Consider the following 23,998-nt stretch of genomic DNA (forward strand, 5'->3'; position numbering starts at 1 on the left):
AATACAAAAAATTAGCTGGGCATGGTGGCACGTGCCTGTAATCCCAGCTACTCAGGAGGCTGAGGCAGGATAATTGCCTGAACCCAGGAGGCGGAGGTTGCAGTGAGCCGAGATTGCACCATTGCACTCCAGCCTGGGTAACAAGAGCGAAACTCTGTCTCAAAAAAAAAAAAAGAATGAACACACACAAATCTGACCCTTCTTACCACAGCTTCTGTGCTGCCACCCTTGGTTGCCCCACTGATTTCTGCTGCCACCATTGTTGCATAGATTTCTACTGTAGCCCCTATCAGGGGCCTCCTGCTTCTGTGCTTGTTCCCCAGTCACTTCTCACTGTAGCAGCTGAGTGAAGCTTGGGAAACAAAAGAACACAGTTTTTTATAGGCTGCTTACTTAGCTCAGAGTAAAAGCCGAGGTTCTTACAGTGACTGACAGGACAGGGCCCTACATAATTGGCCTCCCAGTCCTTTCCTTCTCAGCCCTCCTCTCCTCCCCAGTCACTCAAAGCACACAGGCCTATTCACTGTTTCTCCACCCTGCATACCCCATCCCACCCAGAGACCTATCACTTGCCGTTTGTTCCCTGTGCCTGGAATGCCACTCCCTCATGGCCATCCAGCTCACTCCCACACCTTCTTCTTGCCTTAACAACAGTGAATGGCCTACTTCTACTCCTAAAACTCTTGCCCAGTCCTATGTTTCCTTTATCCACATTACCATATATATATATCTGGCTTATTTATTCTACTTAAGGTCTATCACTGCATCTACCATGCCACTAACTGCCTATCCTCCTAGAATGTAAGCTCCATAGTGACAGGGGTCTTTGTTTGTTTATTTATTTATTTATTGAGACGGAGTTTTGCTCTTGATGCCTAGGCTGGCGTGCAATGGCATGATCTCTGTTCACCACAACCTCTGCCTCCTGGGTTCAAGTGATTCTCCAGCCTCGGCTTCCTGAGTAGCTAGGATTACAGGTGTCTGCCACTACACCTGGCTAATTTTTGTATTTTTAGTAGAGACAGCGTTTTACCAGTTGGCCAGGCTGATCTCAAACTCCTGACCTCAGGTGATCTGCTCACTTCGGCCTCCCAAAGTGCTGGGATTATAGGTGTGAGCTGCTGTGCCTGGCTAATTTTTTTCAGTGACGTATCATCCCATGTGCAAATTCAGTGCCTAGCATATAGTAGGCATTTAATAAATACTGTTGAATGAGTAGTGTCTCCCCTTCCTTCTTTTTATAAAATGTAAAAAACTCAAAACTCAAGTAAGTTACATATGCTTGGTTGATGATTTTGTGTGTGTGTGTGTGTACTCACAGACACACTTTGGCCCATGAAACTATTTGATGATTAAACAGTTTTGATTGTCTTTTAATTATATAGTGACATGCCCTTTGAGATGTGGTAAAATGGTGAAGCAGTACAGTTGGAAAGAAAAGGTTTTGGATAACCTGTGCCCATTCAGTTGAAATACTTAAGATGGTGAAGTCTCTTAAAAGGATATCTTTAGCACCCCTGCCCAGTTTTTTGCCCCCGAATTTAATTCCAGTAACTGCTTTCAAGTTTACATCTCTTCATAGGACTGGGGTATAAATTCTAGCCTAAACTAACCTGTCCATATGATAAAGCTTTCTGGAATTGCTTGTTTTATTAGTCAACATCTCGTGAAAATCTATTGTAACAACATACGCAGGATCTTAAACGTATGTTTGTATGACAGTGCAACTGTCCTCTTCCTCCACTGCCATCAGCATCATACCCTGACATAAGGAAAGACATTTTTCGTGAGAAATCTCCTAGTTAGTCTGAGTTTTGTACTAACCTTATAGACAAGAGAGTTGACTTCTGTGAGTTTGATCTAAAACGGGATTAGGGAGCCAGCTAGTTGATGGGCTGGGTTTTTAGCATCCAAACTTGCCATATTGTAGTATGCTGCTTTCATAAATGACCTAAGCATTGCAGGTAGCCAGGCTCTCTCTGCTCCAAGAACAGAAAATCCCCTTAGAAAGCTGCTTTCTGGTGAATGAGCAGCCTCTGAGGGTGCAGCCCCTCTGTCCTATTGTTCTATGTTAGCCTGCAACATCTATCTGTGCCACAGGTCAGGCTTTCTCCCTTGGTTTTAACTCTGTACACTAACAGGGAATCCAGATTATATTTTGGCTGTGATCCTGCCCACAAGCTTGCATTTTGTTTTGCAATTTGTTTTAATTGCATTTGTTTTAATTTTTTAGTGACATATCATCCCATGTGTAAATTCAGTGCCTAGCATATAGTAGACATTTAGTTATTGTTGAATAAACAGTGTTTCCCTTCCTTCTTTTTATATGTAAAAATTTGTTTTAATTGCAAAACAATTGTCCTGTTGAACCTTGGGCATTATATGTAGTTTAGTATGTGTTAGAAGTTTTAGATGATATTTAGAACTATGAAAATGATTTCCTGGTGGGGTGAAAGAATTTTTTTTCCTGACTCATCTCCCTAGTACTCTTAGGTGCTGATTGGTCTCCAAGTCTGAGTGCAAATTCTGCCTAGATAGAAACCTGCCTCGGAAACGGGATTGCCACTGTCAGTTATCTGATGGTTATCATGATGTCCTTGGGGCTCTGAAGTCCCCAGCGTGTCCAGGAGGCTTTTCTCTGAGCACAGGAACCTTGTGCCAGTTTTTCTTTACCCGTATTTCTTTGATGTTTAGACATTCTGACACTTTTTCTCTCTTCTTAACATACCTGTGCTATAGCAGCATGGCTGAGGGGTCTTGGGAAGCCAGTTCCTGAGGGTAGCTGTGTTTACTTGCCTTTGTCTATATGAGCACTGAGTTCAGGAGAAGTGTCTTCATATATACAACCCTCAGTAACTCTTAAATTTTTATATTTTGGGCTGGGTGCAGTGGCTCACGCCTATAATCCCAGCACTGTGGGAGGCTGGGGTGGGTAAGTCATTCGGTCAGGAGACCAGCCTGGTCAACATAGTGAAACCCCGTCTCTACCAGAGATATGAAAATTAGCCAGGCATGGTGGCATGTGCCTTAATCCCAGCTACTTGAGTGACTGAGGCAGGAGAATCACTTGAACCTGGGAAGTGGCGGTAGCAGTGAGCTGAGATCATGCCATTGCCCTCCACCCTGGGCAACAGGGTGAGATTCTGTATTAAAAAAAAAAAAATTACATTTTGACCTTTTTATCGAAGTGTACCATGCATACAGAAAAGTACACAAATCATAAACTCGGTAAATTTCCAAAAACTATATATAACCCTTCAGTGGACCAGCACCTAGATTGAGAAACAGAACTTTGCCAGGACCCCAGGAGTGCCCTCATATGCCCCTTTCAGTCACTAACTGTTCTGTGCAGGGGTGACACTGTCCTGACTTTTGTCACCATATATTACTTTTGCCTGTGTCTGATCTTGATATAAATGGAATCATATGGTACTCTGTGTCTGGCTTCTTTCAGTTAGCATTATGTTTGTGAGGTCCACCTATATGGCTGCATATAGGGAGAGCTCATTTATTCTCATCGCTTTTAGTATTGTGGGGCTTTTAGTGTTGGTGTCCCACTAACTTCCAAGTGAATATATTCCTGGCGTTGATGTAATACTGGTTATATGGTGGGTGCTGAATTGAATGGCTGCAGAGATAGAAGGGAATTTTACCTAGTCTAGGAAATTATGTGATGGATAAGAGATGCTGAGGTGCAGGTTATAGGGAAAATATTCACTTCTGTTATTTCTCGTAGTTTGGGCATGTTTAAATATCTTCTTCTTTTCTGACTTAATTGTATTATCTTAACTGCAAGACTCCTAGAAAGAGTAGATAATGTTGCTAGCGTTTGATGACTTGGGAACTTTACTCTCTGCTATCTTTGTTGGCTGGCTTACAGAGTGTTTCCCCCTGTTACACTCTGCAAAGAATTTGTGCAGCACTCCTTGGGATTTTTTTGGCCTGTGTCTCACTGCTGCTTCCTTCTCACCCTATTGGTGACGCTGTCTAGCTTTCCTAACGACTCTGCTGCACTTGCAGCATGTGCTCCCTCTGCTCTCTTAAGGTGGCATAGGTTTGGGGTGGAATAAAGATGGGGAGATACAGCCAAATAAATAAAATTCCAAGCAAGCCTGCATTCTTGCCCCACCCTACTCACCATACTGTGCTCCTGTCCCCACCTTGTCTTTTAACACATGATGAAGTAAGAAATCTCTTAGGTTCTACTCATTCTTGTTTTTAATAAGAAGGATGTTTTGAAAACAAGATATTTGATATGATATTTTGTCATACCTAGGAGAGCAATAATAACAGCAGTAACTGCTAGGTTGAGGGAATCTGTAGTTAGGTGGTATTTCTGATGATGAGTCATCTTCCCCAGAGTCTCCTTGGGGATCTTTCTTTCTTGAATGAGTGAGGGAAGGTGTTTATACAAGAGAAGTATGAATGCCTTCATTTCAGCTGTTTCACTTTTAATGTGCCCAGTGAACCTTTTTGTTCACTTACTGAAAATGCTGGATTTTTCTTCCCTGAAGCTAGAACTGAAGAAGACTCCCTGGTTATTTTTTCCTCCTTAAGTTGTTTGGAAAGCAGAATAAAACTGTTTATTTGGAAAGTGACTGTACAGATGTTTTTGTTCAAAAGGGAAAGGAGGAAGAAGGCCGTTGAGATAGAAGAGATTAAAATTTGGAACTACAATTAAAGCAGCACATCTCCCTGGGCCTGGCCGGCTCTGGTGATTCTGTGTGGTTGGGCATGTGTGGAGTAGTGTTGGCTCACAGCCTCCACAGCCTTTTTCGAGTCTTTCATTTACTCTTCTTTTTTCTGAGACAGGGTCTCACTCACTCTTGTGACCCAGGCTAGAGTGCAGTGGTGTGATCACAGCTAACTGCAGCCTTGAACTCCTGGACTCGAGCAATTCTCCCACTGCAGCCTCCAGAGTAGCTGGGGCTACAGGCATGTGCCACCACAACTAGCTAATTTTTAATTTTTTAATTTTATTTTTAGAGACAGGGTCTCACTATGTTCCCAGGTTAGTCTCGAACTCCTGGGCTCAAAGGCTCACGCAGTCCTCCCACCTTGGCCTCCCAGAGTGAGTGCTAAGACTATAGGCCTCCTGGCCATCTCACCTGTATTCTAACCCAACATGGCACATGATGAGGGAGGGCTCTGTCATGTGGGTACTATCTGTGTGGGCTTGTACCCATGACCTTACATAGAGGAACGGCTGGTTTTGTGCAAGTGAGGGATCCTGCATCTTCCTTATAGCCTGAGAGTCTGTGACTGTGGGCAGCTTCTGGCTCTAACACAGCAGAATTCATAGATGCATGCTGCCTCAAGTGAGGTCATGTTAGGTAGTGAATGTTTTCTTAACTCTTTATGCTAGTTTAAAAGTTCAAGGCTTTTTGGGCCTTTGACTTTACTGATTAGTTCTGCTTATCAGGATGGTAAGAAAATTAAAATATTTCCCCTGCTACATCACCCCCCAATTTAGTATACCTACAGTGGTGAATTTTATGATTTATAAATTATAACTGAGTAAAGCTGCTGGAACAAAAAATTTAAGTGACTTTTAAAATTGTATTTCTTTTTACTTTCAATGAAATATGTCATAAGATTAAAATATAGAGAATTAAAAAGATGAAAAAAAGGACACTCATAATTCTATCACCTTGGCTTAATGCCTGTTAAGACATTAATGTGTATTTTTCTAGTTGCATATGTGTGTGTGTGTGTGTGTGTGTGTGTGTGTGTGTATGTATGTAGATAAAATTATTTAAAAAATGATGGAAAGACTTTTTTCTCTAACAGTAAAAGTAATGTACTCATCTAGAACTAGAAAACTGGAAAATGGAAAAAAATTTTCTTACAGTCCCCCCACCCCCATTCTGGTGTGCTTCCTGTCTTTCTTGAAATAAAGCTATTTCTTATGGCTGCTAGTCACTCAGGGAAAGCCCCCAGTCAAACGTGTTTATCTGTGTGGCTGCATTTAGTTTAAAGATTAGTTTGTATTTATTTATTTTAGAAAGATTTCTCCTGAATAATTCAGATGGTAAATTACTTAATCTTGTTTAGTCTCAGCTACTTACTTTATGCAACTTTTTTCTAGTCTCCACTTCACTGTACACTTCTACAACTTTGAGCTTGTAAATAGTATATATATACGTTATAGTCATGTAGTGTTTTTTTTCCCTGATCATACACTTGGAAAAATGTGGCTTTTAGATTGTAACAGGCCACTTTAATAACTTCATAGTACTGTCTATTTGAACAGAGAAGCACTTTTTATTCTTAGTTGTTTTTTGTTGTTGTTGTTATTGTTGGCTTACAAGATCTTGAAAGGTGGGTGCTAATCACCACCATACATATGGTGGTTTAATCAATCTATTTTCCCTGGTAGTTGCTTCTTAAATGATAATTTATCATTGGCTTTATTATTTTAACTCATTTGAATATAAATAAATCTGAAGTTAAAGGAAAGGGAAGCAGTATGTTACTTAGAAAAGGCCTGATGACTGTTTAAGACTCAAGTACTATTTGAAACCTCTTGATAGATTGTTCTTGGTAACTTGACTCAAATCTTCCATCAGTTGCTTAGTTAAGGTGGTTCAGCCCCGATATTTCTTTATTATGTCATCGTCAGCATCTGTTGCTTTGTTTGGGAGGAAGATAGCCGACTGCTGAGCCTATCTCAAAGCTGGACTCTGACATCGTGTCTGTGGTTGATAGACACAGCTGTGCGATTTCTTTGTGTGCTTGGCAGCACCAACTTTAAAAACATCTGGTCTAAAGATGTAGTTCTCTTTTCCTGCAACTGTATGTAAATTATTTAGTGCATAATGGGATAATGCCAAGTATACTTACTTGACATGAACACATAAATGATTCAGAAGCCCAGCATGATTTTCTATGCAGATTCAAAGATTTCAGTGAATTGGAAGATTCATTGTCTAATTGGTGTGTACTTGTATCACTTAGTCTGGTGCTAGTACATCACATGCCATGGATATGCTAATTTTCTTCATTTTAAGTGAGGGAAATGGCTGGTTTGGTATAATAGGTAGCAAAAACAGGAGGGAAGCCTTTGGCTAAACCATCAGGGTGAATTTCGTTTGAATCAAATCTTTCAAGGATTGCTGTGTCTAAGATGCATTTCTCAGCATCTCCTGTACATTTTTTTAAGGGATGTTTAGAGAAGATTCCATAGTACTACTGTGGGCTTTAAAAAATATAGGTAACTACTGTGCATATTTTAATATTTATATTATATGAATTTATGTATTTAATTATATTTGCATTATATATTATAATTAATTTGTACCCATAATTAATATATAAACAAGTAGCCTCATTAGCCTCTTGAGTTGCACTGGGTGAGAGTCTTCTCTAGATTGGCTCTTATTTTTATAAATATCTGAAAAAATTCACAATACCGTTTTAAAGCACAAAGGTTTCCAAGATTTGTTACTTATTATATCCTTCAGGTTTTATGATTTTTTTTTCCCTCAAGTAATTAAGGATGTCTTTAGTGAAATTTACCACTGAAGGATCTTAGCTCTGAAGAGCAAGCCCCAAATTAACCCATTATTTACTCTGGGCTCTCAAGAGGCATATCTTTTTTTTCTTTTAGTTTCAAGGTTTTCTTTTTAAAGGTGCTAAGCCTTGGAGAATATTGTTTTAAATTCATTCTTTCTCCCATTTTGTGTCTGTTTTTAGTTAGAAAAACGAATAAACCCAATTAATTCTTCAAGCACAGGTTACACTATTCTTGTGTGCCAGCTTTTTGACCAAGACTTAGTATTCAATAGAAACACTAGCTGTTGAATGTACACAGGTCTATAAGCATCCATGCACAAGACAGTGCCTTATGCACACTGCTGATAGATTCAGATGTGAGGCTGCCAATTTATACTGAGCTTGGCAGGAAATGAGGGCATTTTTAAAAAATTTCTCCTAACAGACTTGTTTTGTTTTATTAAGTTTAGTTAGTCTAGGCTTAAGAATGTGAAAGTAGTTTTGCTGGTTCTTGGGCTCCGTGGCTTCATTCTGTCTAGTGTCATTCTGTGTCTGATTTCTTTTATGCTGACTCTACCCAGATTTCTTGGCTCCTCCTTGACATCTGCCCAAGTACACCTGGAACAATCTTTCCTCACCCTCCCAGGTGTTGATTGCCTTTCTCTCTGCGTTTCCTTGTCCCTGTGCTCTGCCTGCCTCTGTATCTGCATTGGCCCATGTGTCTCTTTGATGAGCCATCTGTCTCTCTGTCCTTCCCTTGCTTGCTCTTTCTGGTGCCCCACATGATATCTGCTATGAAGTGGGCCCACAGTTCAATCTTACTGAATACATTTATACAAGGGGCCCTTGTTAAAATCTGCCAAGGAAAGTGGGATGGCAACTTCTTGACCTTCATTTTTTGGGTAATGGCAGATGGTAAATTTGGCAGTTTGTGTTGTTGGTTGGAGCTGGATAACTTGGGCAGGTTCCAACATGGTAATATCCTTTGTGCTTGTGAATTTGGGTTGTTAAATGGCTTTCAGAGTCTTACCCGGAGACATTTATATGTGTCATTAACTGAATTAAGTTTTTGTCTCTATCTCTGTAAGTCAATACATACTCTTAGTGGAGGAGGAACCTCTTGAGACACTTTGTATTTTCATGACGACTATAAGTTTACTTTTTCTTTTGTGCAGAAATTAATTCTCCCATTACATACAAGATAGGTATATGGTAGCTTATGATCCTCCTTTATTTTGACAACTACATTCTTTTTCTTGCCCCCTGTGACAGTTCTAGTTTTAAAATAATTGCTTCAATTTAGCCATCCTGACTCAGGACTCCAGGCAGACTTTGCATGTGTTTTGCTTCATAGCCATTCAGAATACAGGGAGATGATGATCACAAGACAGGGAGGACTGTGTTGTTTTTTAGGGAGTGATGTTGCTTGACTCTTGGCAGACGAGGGCATCTGTAGTGTCTTAAGGCCTTCCTTTCATGTCTTTCATTCAGCCACTCCTGTAGCCTCCAGTTCACCTCCTCACAGCATGTGTGTGTGTCCCTGTGTATTTGCATATAGATGGAGTAAAGATTAAGGAACACAATGGCAAGCTAGTGAGCTGTTTTAAGACCACAATGACTTATTATAGCTTTGTGAAATGTGTAGGTAGTAGACAACCTTAAAGTTCTATATAAAATGATTAATACCCAAAGGAAAAAAACCTTTTGCTAATTACTTAACAGTATCTTTCTGGTGATTATTTTTTAAAATGTGCATCTTTGCTGTAAATAATTGACATATAATATGCTCATGGTGCTGGATGGGGTGGTGGGCTGCTAGGGGACTCTACTGAAGTAAAAGAAGTATGAGATAAAATAGCACCAACTTGTCTGAAATTTGAGGAAACTTTGTTTGCCTATTTAAATTAGATTACATTAATCCTATATTATTGACTTCCACTGTGAAATTAGGCTTATTTTATGGAAAATTTTTTTTCTGTGTGTAATAAAATGTGTATTTTCAGCAATAATCTTTAAAAATTATATTCAAGAAAAAATATTACTTTGATAAAATACAAATAGTACTCAGTGTCAGCAGTAATATGTATTGTGTTCAGGGAATGTTGCAGAGGAAAACCACTAAAAAGGGCGCTGTAGCCGGGACCTGATCCGTGTGGCTGCCCGTGGTGGCCACTTTCTGCAGTACTCTGGGGCGCAGTTGAGCAATGCCAGTCTCAGCAGCTGCTGGTGTTATTTCCAATTGAATCACATATTGAAGGTCACGTGTTCTCTTCTCCCTCAGCCTTTTTGGTATCTGTGAATTTTTGACATCTTTTCGCATTTTTCCAAGAGAAGCACTTGCAGTTTATCACTGTCTTGAATGAACAGAGGTAACGACTTGCACAGTTAGGACACACATTGCTGACTGTTGTTTAGAAGAGAGAATATGGGACACATTCTTATGACTTTCTGTGGCGAAGTGTAAAGCATCTAACAAGACTTTCCCCATAAGGATCACTTACATAGTGGGCTATAACTGAATATACTGGTTTGGTGCAGAGCAAAACTTCCCCTTGGGTTTAGTTAAGGCCAGTTTGAATAACTAGTTTAATGCAGATGGTAGCCCTGGAGAGTCAGATTTTCTCAGAGACTGGTCAAGTGTAGTAGTCTTTCCATTGGGACTTTGAAGCTTTTGATTTTGTGTTTCTCTCATTGTCTCCCACCAGATGGTTTGATATGTTTCTAAGAAGTGGAAAAAATTGAGAGAGACTTTAAATTATTTTCCTAGTTGGGATTAAAAAGTAGGAGGTGATGTTAAATTACTGAAGGCATGATGACTGGTGCCACCCTATAGTTTTCTTCCACACCCCACAGTATTAGGAAATGATTCACACAGGTGAGAAGCTGTGAGAAGTGTTGAGTGACCTCCAGATACATGCTGTCACATTTTCTGCAGAGAATGTGAGTAGTTACAATATGATACTGTCAGATGTATGCTTGTACCTGAATTTTGTTACCTAAATTTTTTTAATGAAGAATGTCTGTTAGGAATTAAAATATCTTGAGTCTATTTTCTCTTTTACCCAAGTCTGTGACACTTACTCATGGTCTTCTTGAGTAACTTCTGTGGAAAGCATCTTTGAATTCTTAGAGCAAAGGGAATGGTTTTTCATATGTGGTTCCCATGAGGCTCTTCCAGAGACTTCTCCAGGCATGTGAGCTGTGATACAGAGGTCACTCAGTTGTATTTGAAGTGGAAACTGCCATTTTATAAGATAGATAGGATCCCTTTCCAGATTTGCAAATTATCCACAATGGAGAGAATTATTTGAAAGTAACAAAGTGGTAGTGTATACACATTGAAACTAAGGCTTATTTCCTTGTTATCATATTGGTACACTAATGCAAATTTCGACTTGAGCATCAAGAGCTAGGGTGATTTTGATTTAATATCATGACATTTGAAAGATAAAGATGGCTTTCCAAGGAAAAATTTCACTTCTTCAGGTGATCATCGTTTTCTTTTTTCTACTCATGTACTATTGTGTTTCATGAAACATATGAGAATAATACATAAGCAAGAGTTGGGGGAGCTTAAGAACCTATAGTGAAGGAGACAGGAAGATTGAGGGAAAGGGTAAGGTAAACCATGAGATGTATCAGAAATTGGTGCTTGACTTCTAATGTCCTCAAGATCAGAGTTAGAAAGTCACTGAGCTGTGTAAATACTAGCCATTGGGCCCGCCCGCTGAAGTCAGTGCTTTTCCATGTAGGATCTGTGGAATAGTTACTGGTTTCATTTTGACAGCCAATACTTTGATTCACACATAACAACGTGTTTATAGCAACTGAGATCAAACAAAAATTATTTAAATGATTGGATCAAAAGTAAGCTGACTTCAGACATCATTTTTGTAGACAGATTTTCCTATGTGTGATTTAAATTTTTTTTTTTTTAAATTATGATTATATTCTTCTAGTGGTGGGAAAGTGGGAACAGATGACCTGTATGATAATGTGGGGCTTTTTACTCTGCCACTCTGGTTGAAGGATTGAAACATCTGTAAATCCAAATGATTTCTTTCTAAATGAGCTAGGTTCCAATTTAATGGGCCAAGTAAAGCAAATTGGATCTCAAGTACCTTCATGGGCAGAGGCCCAAAAGACGTAATAGTTTTTACCCATAGAGGTGTAGGTTGTAGCTTTTGTTATTTTTTTGTTTGTTTGTTTTTGGTATGCAAATTCTGTGATCTGTGTTATTCCTGGGTTAGTTTCAGATGATTTTCTTTCCCCCGCTCTCTTTCATAGGTCTATGCTTTGGATTCTTTGGCTGCCTGGTAATTTTTAATTAGATTCCAGACATTGTTAATTTTACCTTATTGGGTACTGGATATTTTATATTTTTTATACATAGCTGACCTTTGTTCTGGGATGAAGTTAGTTCTTGGGAACAATTCGATCCTTTGAGGATTTGATTTTGAGATCATACCATCATGTAGTCTAGGCTTGTTCGGTCCCACTATCAAGGCCAGAATGCCCTGAGTCCTGTGAAAGATGAGTTTTTCCAGTCTAGCCAACGGCAGGAGGCATTGCTTCCCATCCCTTTGAGCACTGGGTACAGTTCCGAGGAATACTTTGGGATTAGGCTGTGTCCCTTACCTCAGGTGTTTTCTGCATAGGGATGTGTTGATAATGAGCTACTGAGTCTTCAAGGGAGAATTGCTTGCTCTCTGTGCAGCTGTCTTCCTTCTGGTATTCTGTACTGCAGCTCCAGCTGCAGCGGCTGTGGCCTCCCCAGACTCAGTTCCATCTCTTCAACTCAGAGACTCCTCTGGGTGCCGTTTGGGTTTCCTTTCCCTTTGCTGCAGCTTGGAATCCCTGTCAGGGTAGTAATCTGGAGTCTGCCTGTGTTTCCCAATCCTCGGGGTGTGTTTCCCAGTCCTCGGGGCCACTGTCCTTATGGCCTGAAGTCTTTTAAAAAACTGTTTCATATATTTGGTCTAATTTTAGTTGTTCAGGTGGGAGGATAAATCATCTGTCCTTGATACTTTATTTTGGCTGGGAGCCGAAGTTCCCTTCATAGTTTTTTACTGAAGACACATTTTGTCAAATATGTAAGAATGAGCTCGGGTGACTCTGCTTGCTCAGATGAATCCAGCATGAAGTGCAGAAACAATGTCACTTATCACACCCTCCTTTAGAGCTGTACTCATTGTTGCCATTCTTTTTCTGGGCTTGTTTTTAAGGTTTTAAATGACACTATTCAATGTATGTTGTATGTCCAATGTATGTTTCCCTTCTTGTGCTATGGGAAGCTTCATGGAGTTTGCCACTGGCTTAGGGAAAGGTATGAGTAGACTGAGGCAGGATTCTCCTTAAGGGACCTTGTGGCAGGTGAGAAAAGTGAAGACAGAGGATGATGAGCCTCCACTTACTTTCTTTTACTCTGGGAATGACTTAAGTCTGGGAAGAGCCGATATTAAGAAGTCGTGGGTCTGGATTGGTACATTGTAGCAAACAGGAAGAAATGACCATTAGGCTAAGGTGAGAGCCTTGTGGTGCCACTGACCCAGTTGAAAGCAGTTTAAACAGCCACACTCGTTCTTCAGGCTCTACTTGGCCTCCCTGCACAACTGACCTTGGCGTCGGTGGCCCAAGCAGGGAAATTGGCAGTGACCCCAGAGCAGCAAGGAGGGGAGTGGACCCTCAGTCCAGGGACAGAAGGAGGTGGACCTTATGAGTCCCAGAAAGCTCATTTTGAATTCTTTTGAGGCCAAACTCTTCTATCCTAAACTCTTATTTATTTATTTATTTTTTCAAATTAGGAAAACTGTATGTGCCAATCGTATAAAGTTAGCCTATAATCTCGCAGTAATATGTGGTAACACTTCACCCCTCCTCCTCAATGCATTCATTTAAACTAAGTACTAATATGAACTATTTAAAGTATATTATTGAAGACACTTGTACCCATGGTATTTTCACTACAGACTGGGGCTTGGCAAGGCCAACTGTGAGAATTTCTGGGTGTTGATGACATGAAGCTTTGGAAAGATCTGACAGTTTCTTTTAGATCCTAGAGGAAATAATGATCTTACTTGAATTTATTGTTTGTTATTTGCCATGGGGTGCTTTTTGGTGGGAGTTTGTCATAGAGATGTATTTTGTCTTTCTTGTGGTCTTGGCATCATTCAGGCGAGCACCAGTCTCCCAAAGTTGTTGATGGTAAGTGATGTGGAGGAAAATAGAATGAACTATATTCAGCATCTGAAGTCCTCCCCACTGTTATCCATCCAGGTGAATGATGTAGTTGTCTTCTGTATCACATTATTTTTAGATACCAGCTGAGTAGTGCAGTCTCATTGAAAATTCAGCAGGTGGCACTTTGTCAAAGTTGGAGGGGATCCAGAGGGCACACTAGGAGCTTTGCTGTGTATAAAGTTCTGTGTTGTGCTTTCAGTGGAGAAGAGGGTGGGTCCAGGGCTTTAGGCAATTGCATGCTGGCTTTGGAATCCCAGAACTAGCTCATTGGTTCAGTAGCAAGTTAGAGGACATGCTTTTGTTTGAAATGTGCTCAAAACAGTGTTTTTTTTCTTGAGCAGGCTGTCATGAGTGTCTGATTTCCATTTTAGTTATGTTAATTTTGTAATTTTTCAATTGGTTTTTATTCTGAGACTGATTGATCTTAGGTGGGGCAGATTAATTTTAAGCAACATGTAATTTCTTCCTTTTGATCAGATCCTATAGTCTTAATTTTGTTCTGGAATCTTTCTTGTATAGTTATATTCATCTATGTTTAGTTAAATATTCAGTGAATTTAAGTTGTATGATGATATGCTTGAGGCCAAAAAATTAAATTTGATTAATTCTGTGCTGCATTAATTGGTGTGGTACTGAATAATATTCTTAGATGTAATGGGATTTACCAGATTAAAAAGTGATCTGTTCTTATTTTTCTACCTGTTCACAGTCATATAAAGAAAAGTTCAGTAGTAGTTGACAAAAACAAACTTGTAAACTGGTTTTTTATAAACAGATATTTTTATTCTAAATGTATTTTCATTTGTACTTCTTTTTTTTTGAGATGGAGTCTCCTTCTGTTGCCCAGGCTGGAGTGCAGTGGCACGATTTCAGCTCACTGCAAACTCCGCCTCCTGGGTCCAAGGGATTTTCCTGTCTCAGTCTTCTAAGTAGCTGGGATTACAGGTGTGTACCACCAAACCTGGCTGACTTTTGTAGTTTTAGTAGAGATGGGATTTCACCATGTTGGTCCAGCTGGTCTTGAACTCCTGACCTTGTAATCTGCTCTCCTTGGCCTCCCAAAGTGCAGAGATTACAGGCGTGAGCCACCACACCTAGCCTCATTTGTACATTTTGGTGCTGAAGTCTTCCAGAGACACTTGCGTATCTCATTTTATCAGGCCTCTCTCTAACTAACAAAGATAGAGTGAACAATCAGTTGCCTTTTTTCTTTTTTAAATGCAGCTGTCACTGTGTCTACTTTTCATTTTGTATGCCAGATGAAATGTTTCATTTCACCGGGCAAATGCTCAGAACATTATCCAGTCCTCATGGATTCCAGTTAGCTTATCTGAAGTCTGCCCATCTCTCCTCACATAGTTACTACCACTGATGGAATAAGAGAAAATTTAGGTAACGAGTTTGAACAGCATTTTAAGGGGTCATTAAAATACAACGAAACACTCCTATCATGCACTCCTGTGTGCTCAGCTGGTGGAGTGGGGAGGGCTTGTCATATGACAAACCCATTGCTGCTTGTGAAAATCACTACTGTGCAGATGTCCGCGTGTGCCCCCACCTCTATACCACCCTCTGACAGCCTGTAAGTCGACTAAAAACTCATCTTCTGGTCAGATCCCAGCCTGAGACAAAAGGCCTTTTCTATGAGAGTTTGCTTCCACTGGTTAAAGTCCAAAATGCTAATTGGCATCAGCTGCATTAAATCACTAAGTAGGGGGCTAGCAGCTGCCATACCATTGGAATAACCAGGAGGGGGCCTTTCTTTCTTACCAAAAAGGCCTCTCTCGCCGCTCAAGTTACTTTTGATTTGGTTTTTCATTTGTTCATACTTGTGACCTGCTAAGGAAGAGCCTGAAGGACACAGTAGCTTGGACTCTGCCTGGACACATGGAATATATAAACCTCCTCTATGTAGTTTTGCCAGCTCAACTTCCCTTTTATATATGGGATTTGTTGTTTTTAAGAGGCCCCTTGTCTGTTTTCTCCTGTATCTTCTCAGGCCACATGAGGTGTTTGTTTTTAGTGGTGCTAGTGGTGGTGGTGGTGGTATGTATGTATTTAAGTGTTGGGATGCGACCACCAAACGTGTTTCACTAATAACCAAAGGGAGACTGAAATTCAGAAGTTGATTCATTATTACCCTCCTCTAAAGACAACATAAAATACGGTATAGTTATACCTAATTTTATATCTATCTATCTATCTCCTAATAGTTATATCTAATTAGTTATAATTAGATTTTCAGTTGTAGTTGGCTCAAAGCCATTGGCAGATTCTCTATTTCTAGTGTTTTTTTCTCCAAGTGGGCACCTATAATTAGACAGTAAATGACAATTAGTAGTTCTAACTGCCTTTTTGTTTCATAAGATGTTTAATGGTCATCTGTTTTAAAATCATAAAATCAAGTGAGGAAATGTCCAAAGTACATATAAATTTTATTCTAAAACAGTAATTTGAGGGGAGAATATAATTTCCCTATGATACATTTCACAGTTGATATGTGTATGCTTCCAGGACCTGGGAGATATTCAGGTAGCTCATGTTGATGTGATCACTGTATTTCCGAATGGTATCTTCGTCATATTAGAAAAGCTATTGCCAGACTTGATTATATTTTAGTCGTTCTTCTAAATAATTGACTCTAAGATGTAACCCAGTTTTGAAGATGGTATAGTGTGTATACTTTATGGTTGACGGTGCTGCATGATTTCATGACATAAAATCGTGGTGGGCTCCATTCGGGGGCACTTTAGATTTTGTTAAACACATTGTGCCAAGGTAGTCTGCAAACAGTATTTACCAATGTGCCTCTTCAGAGGTTTTCATACCAGTGGACAATATTGTATTTAAGCCTATAAGAACTTTAAAATGTGTGCTTGCTTTTTAACTCAGTGAGCTGTGAAAGTATCAAGTGCTCTTGACTCTTTCTGATAGAGTGGTAAACAGGTTAGATCCTAGAAGACATTGGTTTGTGTCACTAAAAGAAAAAAAATTAATGGAACCTAGTCTAAATATTTTGTAATTCTTAATTATTACGCAGGAAGCCTGTCATGGGAGAATCATAGGTGGCATTTGCTTTCTGTTAAGAAGTGAAAGCTACTGGCAGAGTGTGTTAGGGAACAGTGACCCTGGGAAGTGTTTAGCCACTGCAGGGAGTGGAGGTAGGCAAGGTAAGGGATGGATCGATAAAACAAGTCTGGACAGTCCAGTAAAATTCACTACTGTATGAAGCTTTTATTATAGGAACAAAATTAAAATCAATATTTTGATTTTCCCCTATTCTAGTTCAACATTGTTGTTTTTTATTTGGGTAGTTTTTATACCCCAAATCCTTACAGATTTACTGATTCTTGGATAAAAGAAGAAAAACTATTACTTCACTTTCTGGTCACCCAGCTGCAGTTCAGTGTCAGGAAAATGGGATGTTTGGCTTTTTAGGGCACATGTTTAACCATGGGCCTTATCCTGGGAGTAGCACCACATGCCTTTTCAACGGGGCCTGTTTATGGCCATTTCCATGTGCCAGCCCCTTTTTGGAGCCTACCTGACTTGACAAGCCTCACTAGGGCTGTCTCAGGCCACTCACTGCTTGGTCAAGAGTCGTCTCAGAAACCCCCAGATACCACTGATAGTGAGTTGTGGTGAGTCAGGAGGGAGCAGGCTCTCTGTGCCCCATGCCAGCAAGCCCTGGTCACTGTTGCTTGTCCTACTATGTGTGTTGATAACGTATGTGCACAGAGCACAAGATAAAACTTGAGGCATTAGGTTTCCTGCTTTTATTTGGAGTGTGCTTTCTCATGTTTTATGTAATAAAAATTGTTACCCCCTTTTCTGTTTTAGAATAAAGTTCCTTTGAAGCAAGTTCTCAAATAGAAGTGTTTCTGTGTTTTACTAGCTAAACACTGGTTTTGTTTAGAATTAAGATGGTTATCTGTTGTTCAGTATCTCATTTTTCATTGCTGCTTTCAACATGGTCATATTTAAATCTCAGATTGAAATCATACCTATTTGGTAGGACTTTTTCTATATGCAGGGGTTTGAATGAGAATTATATCAACTGTATTGGGTCATGTTACTCTGCTGCCATATTTGTAGTCATCATCTATTAAAATCACATGACAGGTGTGCCTGTAGAATATATAGTTGTGCATCGCTTAACAGTGGAGATATGTTCTCAGAAATGCATCCTTAGGCAATTTTGCTGTTGTCCATCATGAAAGTGTGTTTATGTAAACCTAGATGGTACACCTGGGCTACCTAGTATGGCCAATTGCTCCTAGGCTGCAGACTTGTACGACATACTACTGTACTGAATAGTGTAGGCAGTTGTAACATAATGGCAAGGAGTTGTGTATCTAAACATAGAAAATGGATTGTCAAAATATGTTATGAAAGATAAAATGTGGTACTCCCACATAGAGCTCTGACCATTAATGGAGCTTATAGGGCTGGAAGCTGATCTGGGTGAGTCAGTGAGTGAATGAGTGAGTAAATGTGAAGGCCTGGCACATTACTACTATACAGTACTGTAGTCTTCATAAACACTGTACACTTAGGATACACTAAATTTGTAAAAACATATTTTCTTTCTTCAATAATAAGTTAACCTTATTATAGGTTACTATAGTAGTTACTATAACTCTTTTACTTTATAAAACCTTTAGATTCTTCTGTAATATCACTTAGCTTAAAAAACACATTGCATAGCTATACTAAAATATTTTCTTTTTAATGTCTTTATAAGCTTTTTTCCTGTCTTTTTAAAACTTTTTTAAACATTGTGGTAAAAACTTAAGACACAAACACACGCAATTAACCTAGGCCTACACAGGGTTAGACTTATCAATATCCCTGTCTTCAGGGATATTGATACCTCCACATCTTGTCCCAGTAGAATATCTTCAAGGGCAGTAGCAACACATAGAGCTGTCATCTCTTATAATAATAATACCTTCTTAGGGATACCTCCTGAAGGATCTGCCTGAGGCTATTGTAAGTTGACTTAAAAAAATAAATAGGAGTACACTTTAATATAACAATAAAAGTATAGTCTAGTAAACAAACTAGCCATTTATTACCAAGTATTATGTACTGTACATAACTATGTGCAATACTTTCATACGACTGGCTGTGCGGCAGGTTTGTTTACACCAGCAACACTACAGTGTCACTAGGTGATGAGAATTTTTCAGCTTCATTTGTAATTTTACAGGTTCACTGTTTTTGTATTTGCAGTCTTTTGTTGACTAAAACATTATGTAGTGCATGGCTATATTATAATATTGTAACGTTTGTATTTTGGAACCAAGCTGTAAAGCAACCGTCTTGAGAATTACTGTTCTAAGATGACTACGTGTCTTGTTATACATTTGTTTTCTAAAGCAGTAATGTACAACTGAAGTTCGTATTTTAAAAATTGTTCTTTTCCGTTTGGTCTCATTAATAGCTAATTAATGATGTTACAGCTTTTATCTTAAAGTATAATATTTGCAAATCAGACTTCCTTTAGGCTTGTAAGGTCTTAAGAGTAGTTCTAGAGGTGTTAGATGGAAGCAGTAAGTAGGTTTCTTCCAAGTTGTGTGTGTGAGCATGCATGCATTACACATGCATGTGTGCATGCACACACATCTAGGCTACTCAGAGCCACTACTACTCCCTGGAGAGAGAAGGACATCAGTTATGAATGGGATGGTTGTGTCAGTGTAGAAAGGTAAGGACATTTTAGGAGACTAGTTATCTTTTCCTTTTGAAAATGTACATGGTATAGGCAATTCTAGAGATTAGGTCATCAGATTTCTCTTGATCTTACACTATGCTTTTCTAATCAAGGCTGATTTTCCCTTTCCTGCACAGTTTTTCTTCTTTCTCACTTTAACTCTGCTTTCCCCTCATTCTGTACTAACTACAAATCTTTCTTAACCATTTGCAGGTAGTATATCATGTGTATGTAACAAGGAACAGAATGCCTACCTGGCTGGTGTGCACAGCTTCTTCCCCAGGTGTACATATGAGAGAGAGGTGGAGATCACAAGACTTCTCAGTCTTTGTCATTCACAAGGGCAACATTTTATTTTCCAGACCTGTGTCACTATCTGTTTCCTTCATTCCCCACCCTAATATTCTCACACAAACTCTGGGTTTCTTCCTCTGCTCATCTTATTTCAGTAAACCAAGAGTCTAGGAATCAAGTGTGAGACAACTTGCTCAGTGATGTTTTGTTACTGGGGCCCACTGGACTCAGCTGAACCTCTTTTCGGGTTAGTGGATTCTCACTGAGCCCCATGGTCATGGACTATACCACTAGCCTGCATTTATGTATTCAGTACTCTGCCTTGGCTTCACTATAGGGTGCTGTCATGCACGGTTGTTAGAGGTAAATGTTTCCTGGACTTACAGGGACCAAATGATCTGTGTTTGCAAAGCAGACAGGCTTTCCAAATGGTAAGTTCAGATAGTATCAGTCATTTCCCGTTTTTGGTCCCATTTTTATAGCTGAACAAACTGAGGCTCAGAGAAGTGGAGTGCATTGGCTGAGGTCACAGTTAGTGGGAGAGCTGGCCAGGCAGTACCCTCGCACTGTCCCTGAGACTCTCCGTGTTTGTCTTTACCTTCTATGCATCACATCCTGTAATCACACTTAAAAGGATGAATTCTCTAAGGTCCCTCTTCTTGGAACAAGGATAAAGTAAATGTATATGTGCTCCTGCCCCTGGAGGATGGGGAACTTTTGTTCCTTTCATTATTGTATCTCGTGTGGGGAAGTCATGCACATTATTCAGTAGCCACACACTTTATTTTTATTGTTTCTTAAGGATGAAGAGGAAGAAATCAAACTGGAGATAAATATGCTGAAGAAATATTCTCATCACAGAAATATTGCAACATACTATGGTGCTTTCATCAAAAAGAGCCCTCCAGGACATGATGACCAACTCTGGGTAGGTGGATGTTTCCTGAGCATTTGTGGGCATTCCATTTTGCTTGTATTGTAAGGGCATGGCTGGGGTGGGGGCTGAGAGGGAAGAAAAACAATGAAGAGGGACAGTAAGTAGCTGGCAGGGTCTAAAGGCTTCCTTGACCTGTATCTATGGGTTGACTATATACTGGTTGTTTATTTTGATGTTGATTGCACATTGCATAGAAAAAAGGTAACTTTGTGTTTCAGAAGTAAAATGGCAGTGTCTAGAATGAATGTGCCCAAATAGCAAGGAAATCAGGAGCTTGAAAGCAATAAAATAAAAACTTTTTTTATGGGAACCAAATTAATTTGAAAGCTGAGTCAATTGAGCTTCCCACTTGGAAATAAGAGATAGATCTCAAGAAACAAACTTCTGTCAGTAACTTATTAATAATATTAATGATAATAGTTAATTAAAACAATTCCAGGGAAATTTCTGGAACTGATGTTTTCAACCTTATCTCTTTTTGAACACATTTATATTCAAGATAATGACCTTGAGATGACCAACCAATCTGTGGCAACCACATTATTTTATGCTCGAGGTATTGAACTTACAAAGCAGGAAGATAGATTAATACTTTTTCTATCAATATTTTTTAAAAGACCATTATAAAATTAAGTCGAAGGGAAAAGATTTACCCCTGTTATCATTGCCCAAATCAGATCATGGTTAAAATTTTAGAATAGTTCAATTCAGTTCATTTTCTAGGTACTTTAAACATATCATTGTGATCATATTGTTCAAACATTTAGATACCATAAATATTGCATTTAAAAAAAATTGTAGGCCATGGGTGGTGGGCTCACACCTCTGATCCCAGCACTTTGGGAGTTTGAGGCGGTGGATCATAGGGTCAGGACATCAAGACCATTCTGTTTAACATGGTGAAACCCCGTCTCCACTAAAAAGACAAACAGTTAGCTGGGTGTGGTGGCACACGCCTGTAGTCCCTGCTACTCCAGAGGATCATTTGAACCCAGGAGGCGGAGGTTACAGTGAGGTGAGATTGCACAACTGCACTCCAACCTGGGCGACAGAGCGAGACTCCCTTCTCAAATACAGTTGTATAAGTGCTTAAAATAGCATTTTTAATTCGTATTAAACCCAGTTAATATAAAATATTATAGTTTGAGGATCAAAGGTGAAAAATAGAATGTTTTTGAGGCAAAATGAAAAGAATGTTAGGGGATATTTGATAATTGGGCAGTGATGGAAGAGCAAAACAGTCCTCTTGTGCCCATGAGCACTTCAGAATCGCTGCACTTGGGTGTGCCATGGAATACCAGACACTCTCAGTCTCCTGGGCCAAATATACAGAGTGAATACACTGGACCATGAAATTAGCTTTCAGTTATTTAGGTGCCTCCAAATTATCAATTACTTAGGAGCATCACATTTCCAGGTCTTTAGAAAAGAGAGGGCATGGTGGTTAATCTGGTTTTCCCAATTTCTCTAAGATGTGTTACTCACCTTTTGTCTTGTCTGCCCTATAGCTTGTTATGGAGTTCTGTGGGGCTGGGTCCATTACAGACCTTGTGAAGAACACCAAAGGGAACACACTCAAAGAAGACTGGATTGCCTACATCTCCAGAGAAATCCTGAGGGTAAGAAAAGTGGGTGGCTACAGTGCTCTAACTCATTGTCTTTTGCTTCCATTTTATTTTTCCCAGCCACAAGTACTTCTTTGCATTAGTTACACCTGTATAGGTTATTCTCTTTGACAGTCAAGGGTTCTGCATATCTAGCTAGCTTTGGTAATTTAAGCTACATCATGATTTGACTCTGGTGGCAAGTATGTAAATAAGGTGGACTTAAGAAAAATAGTGTTTTTGTATTTACCTGAATTTACTTTCCAGGGCATCACAACATACCTACTGGCAGCTTTCCTTTGAGTTAAAAGCAAATTAGAGTGGAGGGGAAGGGAAATAATCTCCAACTATTATTTTTAAAGGAATCCTGTATATATGCTTATAAATCAATACTAATGGTGCTGAATGCTGGTTTTCAAAATCATCTTGAAGACTTTAGCGTTAGCTACTAGAATCTATTACAATATTTATGAAGTAAAGTTTGGATGCTTCATGTTATTTACAGCCATTTGGAAAGCTGGCTAACGAACTTAGAGTAAGTTTCTGAACTGCTGTTTTAGCAGCTTTTAAATAGTTCTTTTGAGTAGTAAAGCCATGTTGACAGCATAGGCAGAGGGTCTTTAGCATTTCATATTTGAGCGTTGCATGTAGTTATATTACCAGTGAATCTGTTCCTTCATTTGGCTATCACAGTTTTTCTCTCTACTCCATCCCTGAATTACACACGGACATGACTTGGTTGCATTTCATTTATCTAACACATTTTTAAAATGAAGATTATGAAGTTAAATTGAAACCCAATTCTTATGCTTCCCCCACTAATAAAAAAGTCTCATAAGTAACTAATTTTATTTTTTTAATAAGTAAAGTTATCCCACTTTTTATATTTGAGATTCATAGAGGATTGCAGGTTTAAAAATTGATGCCTAGACTTCCTAGAGAAACGTTATTTTTTAAAAAGTTTATTTGGATATTTATGTAGTCTTGGAAAATATGCAATTCCCCTAGTAAGACTAGTTGTAGGGGGTGGGGTAAGGTGATAGGAGAACCAGCTTTTTATAAACACTTGCAAATGTCATTAAAATATCAGGGTCTTTTATGACTATTATAGAAAGCAGAGCCTAAATGTGGAAACTAAGCTTCCTGCCTTATACGACTGTAAAGGAAGTCAGATACTGTGCCAGATGTATTTATTAATAACTAAAACTCTTCAGCATGGTAGGCAGGATAGAACACTGGTTGAGTGGTTGGAAACTACCATAAGTCAGACCTGTGTTAGAGTCTTGCCTCTGCTACTTACCTATAGCACACTCTGTGTTATTCAACCTTCAGGACTTATTTTCTCCTCATCTATACATTTTAGATACCAACCCTTTGAAATTACTTTTGTTAGGAGAATTAAATGAGTTAGTATATATTAATTGTTTAATGTAGCATGTGGATACATAACTACCTATCAGCAAATGTTAACTGATGTCATTATTCTTTTGTTTTAAACACCCACTCCCCCGCCATACACATGCCCACCCACGTACCCCCACCTCTACCTTTCTTGTATATAATTCTATTATGGGATCTCTCAAACAGAGAACTAGCTTTTAGCATAACTTTGTAGACATCAAATGTATTTCAGACTTCAAAGACATCAAAGCCAACTTAATGTGTTTCTGTACCTGGGCAAGCATTGTTTACCTATCACGTATAATATGTGCA

At 39.2% G+C, this 23,998-nt stretch overlaps 1 protein-coding gene across 50 annotated transcripts in view; it reads left to right on the forward strand.

Moving 5' to 3' along the window:
* MAP4K4 (mitogen-activated protein kinase kinase kinase kinase 4) overlaps positions 1–23,998 on the forward strand; it is a 195,899-nt gene that overhangs the window by 105,820 nt on the left and 66,081 nt on the right. For all 50 annotated transcript variants that reach the window (XM_078348811.1, XM_078348814.1, XM_078348826.1 and 47 more), the window contains exons 4-5: positions 20,547–20,672; positions 22,190–22,300. In XM_078348811.1, coding sequence (XP_078204937.1) covers positions 20,547–20,672; positions 22,190–22,300 — 237 coding nt within the window. The remainder of the gene's footprint in view (positions 1–20,546; positions 20,673–22,189; positions 22,301–23,998) is intronic.

The sequence above is a fragment of the Callithrix jacchus genome, chromosome 14 (genome assembly GCF_049354715.1).
Source record: "Callithrix jacchus isolate 240 chromosome 14, calJac240_pri, whole genome shotgun sequence".
Lineage (NCBI taxonomy): Eukaryota > Metazoa > Chordata > Mammalia > Primates > Cebidae > Callithrix > Callithrix jacchus.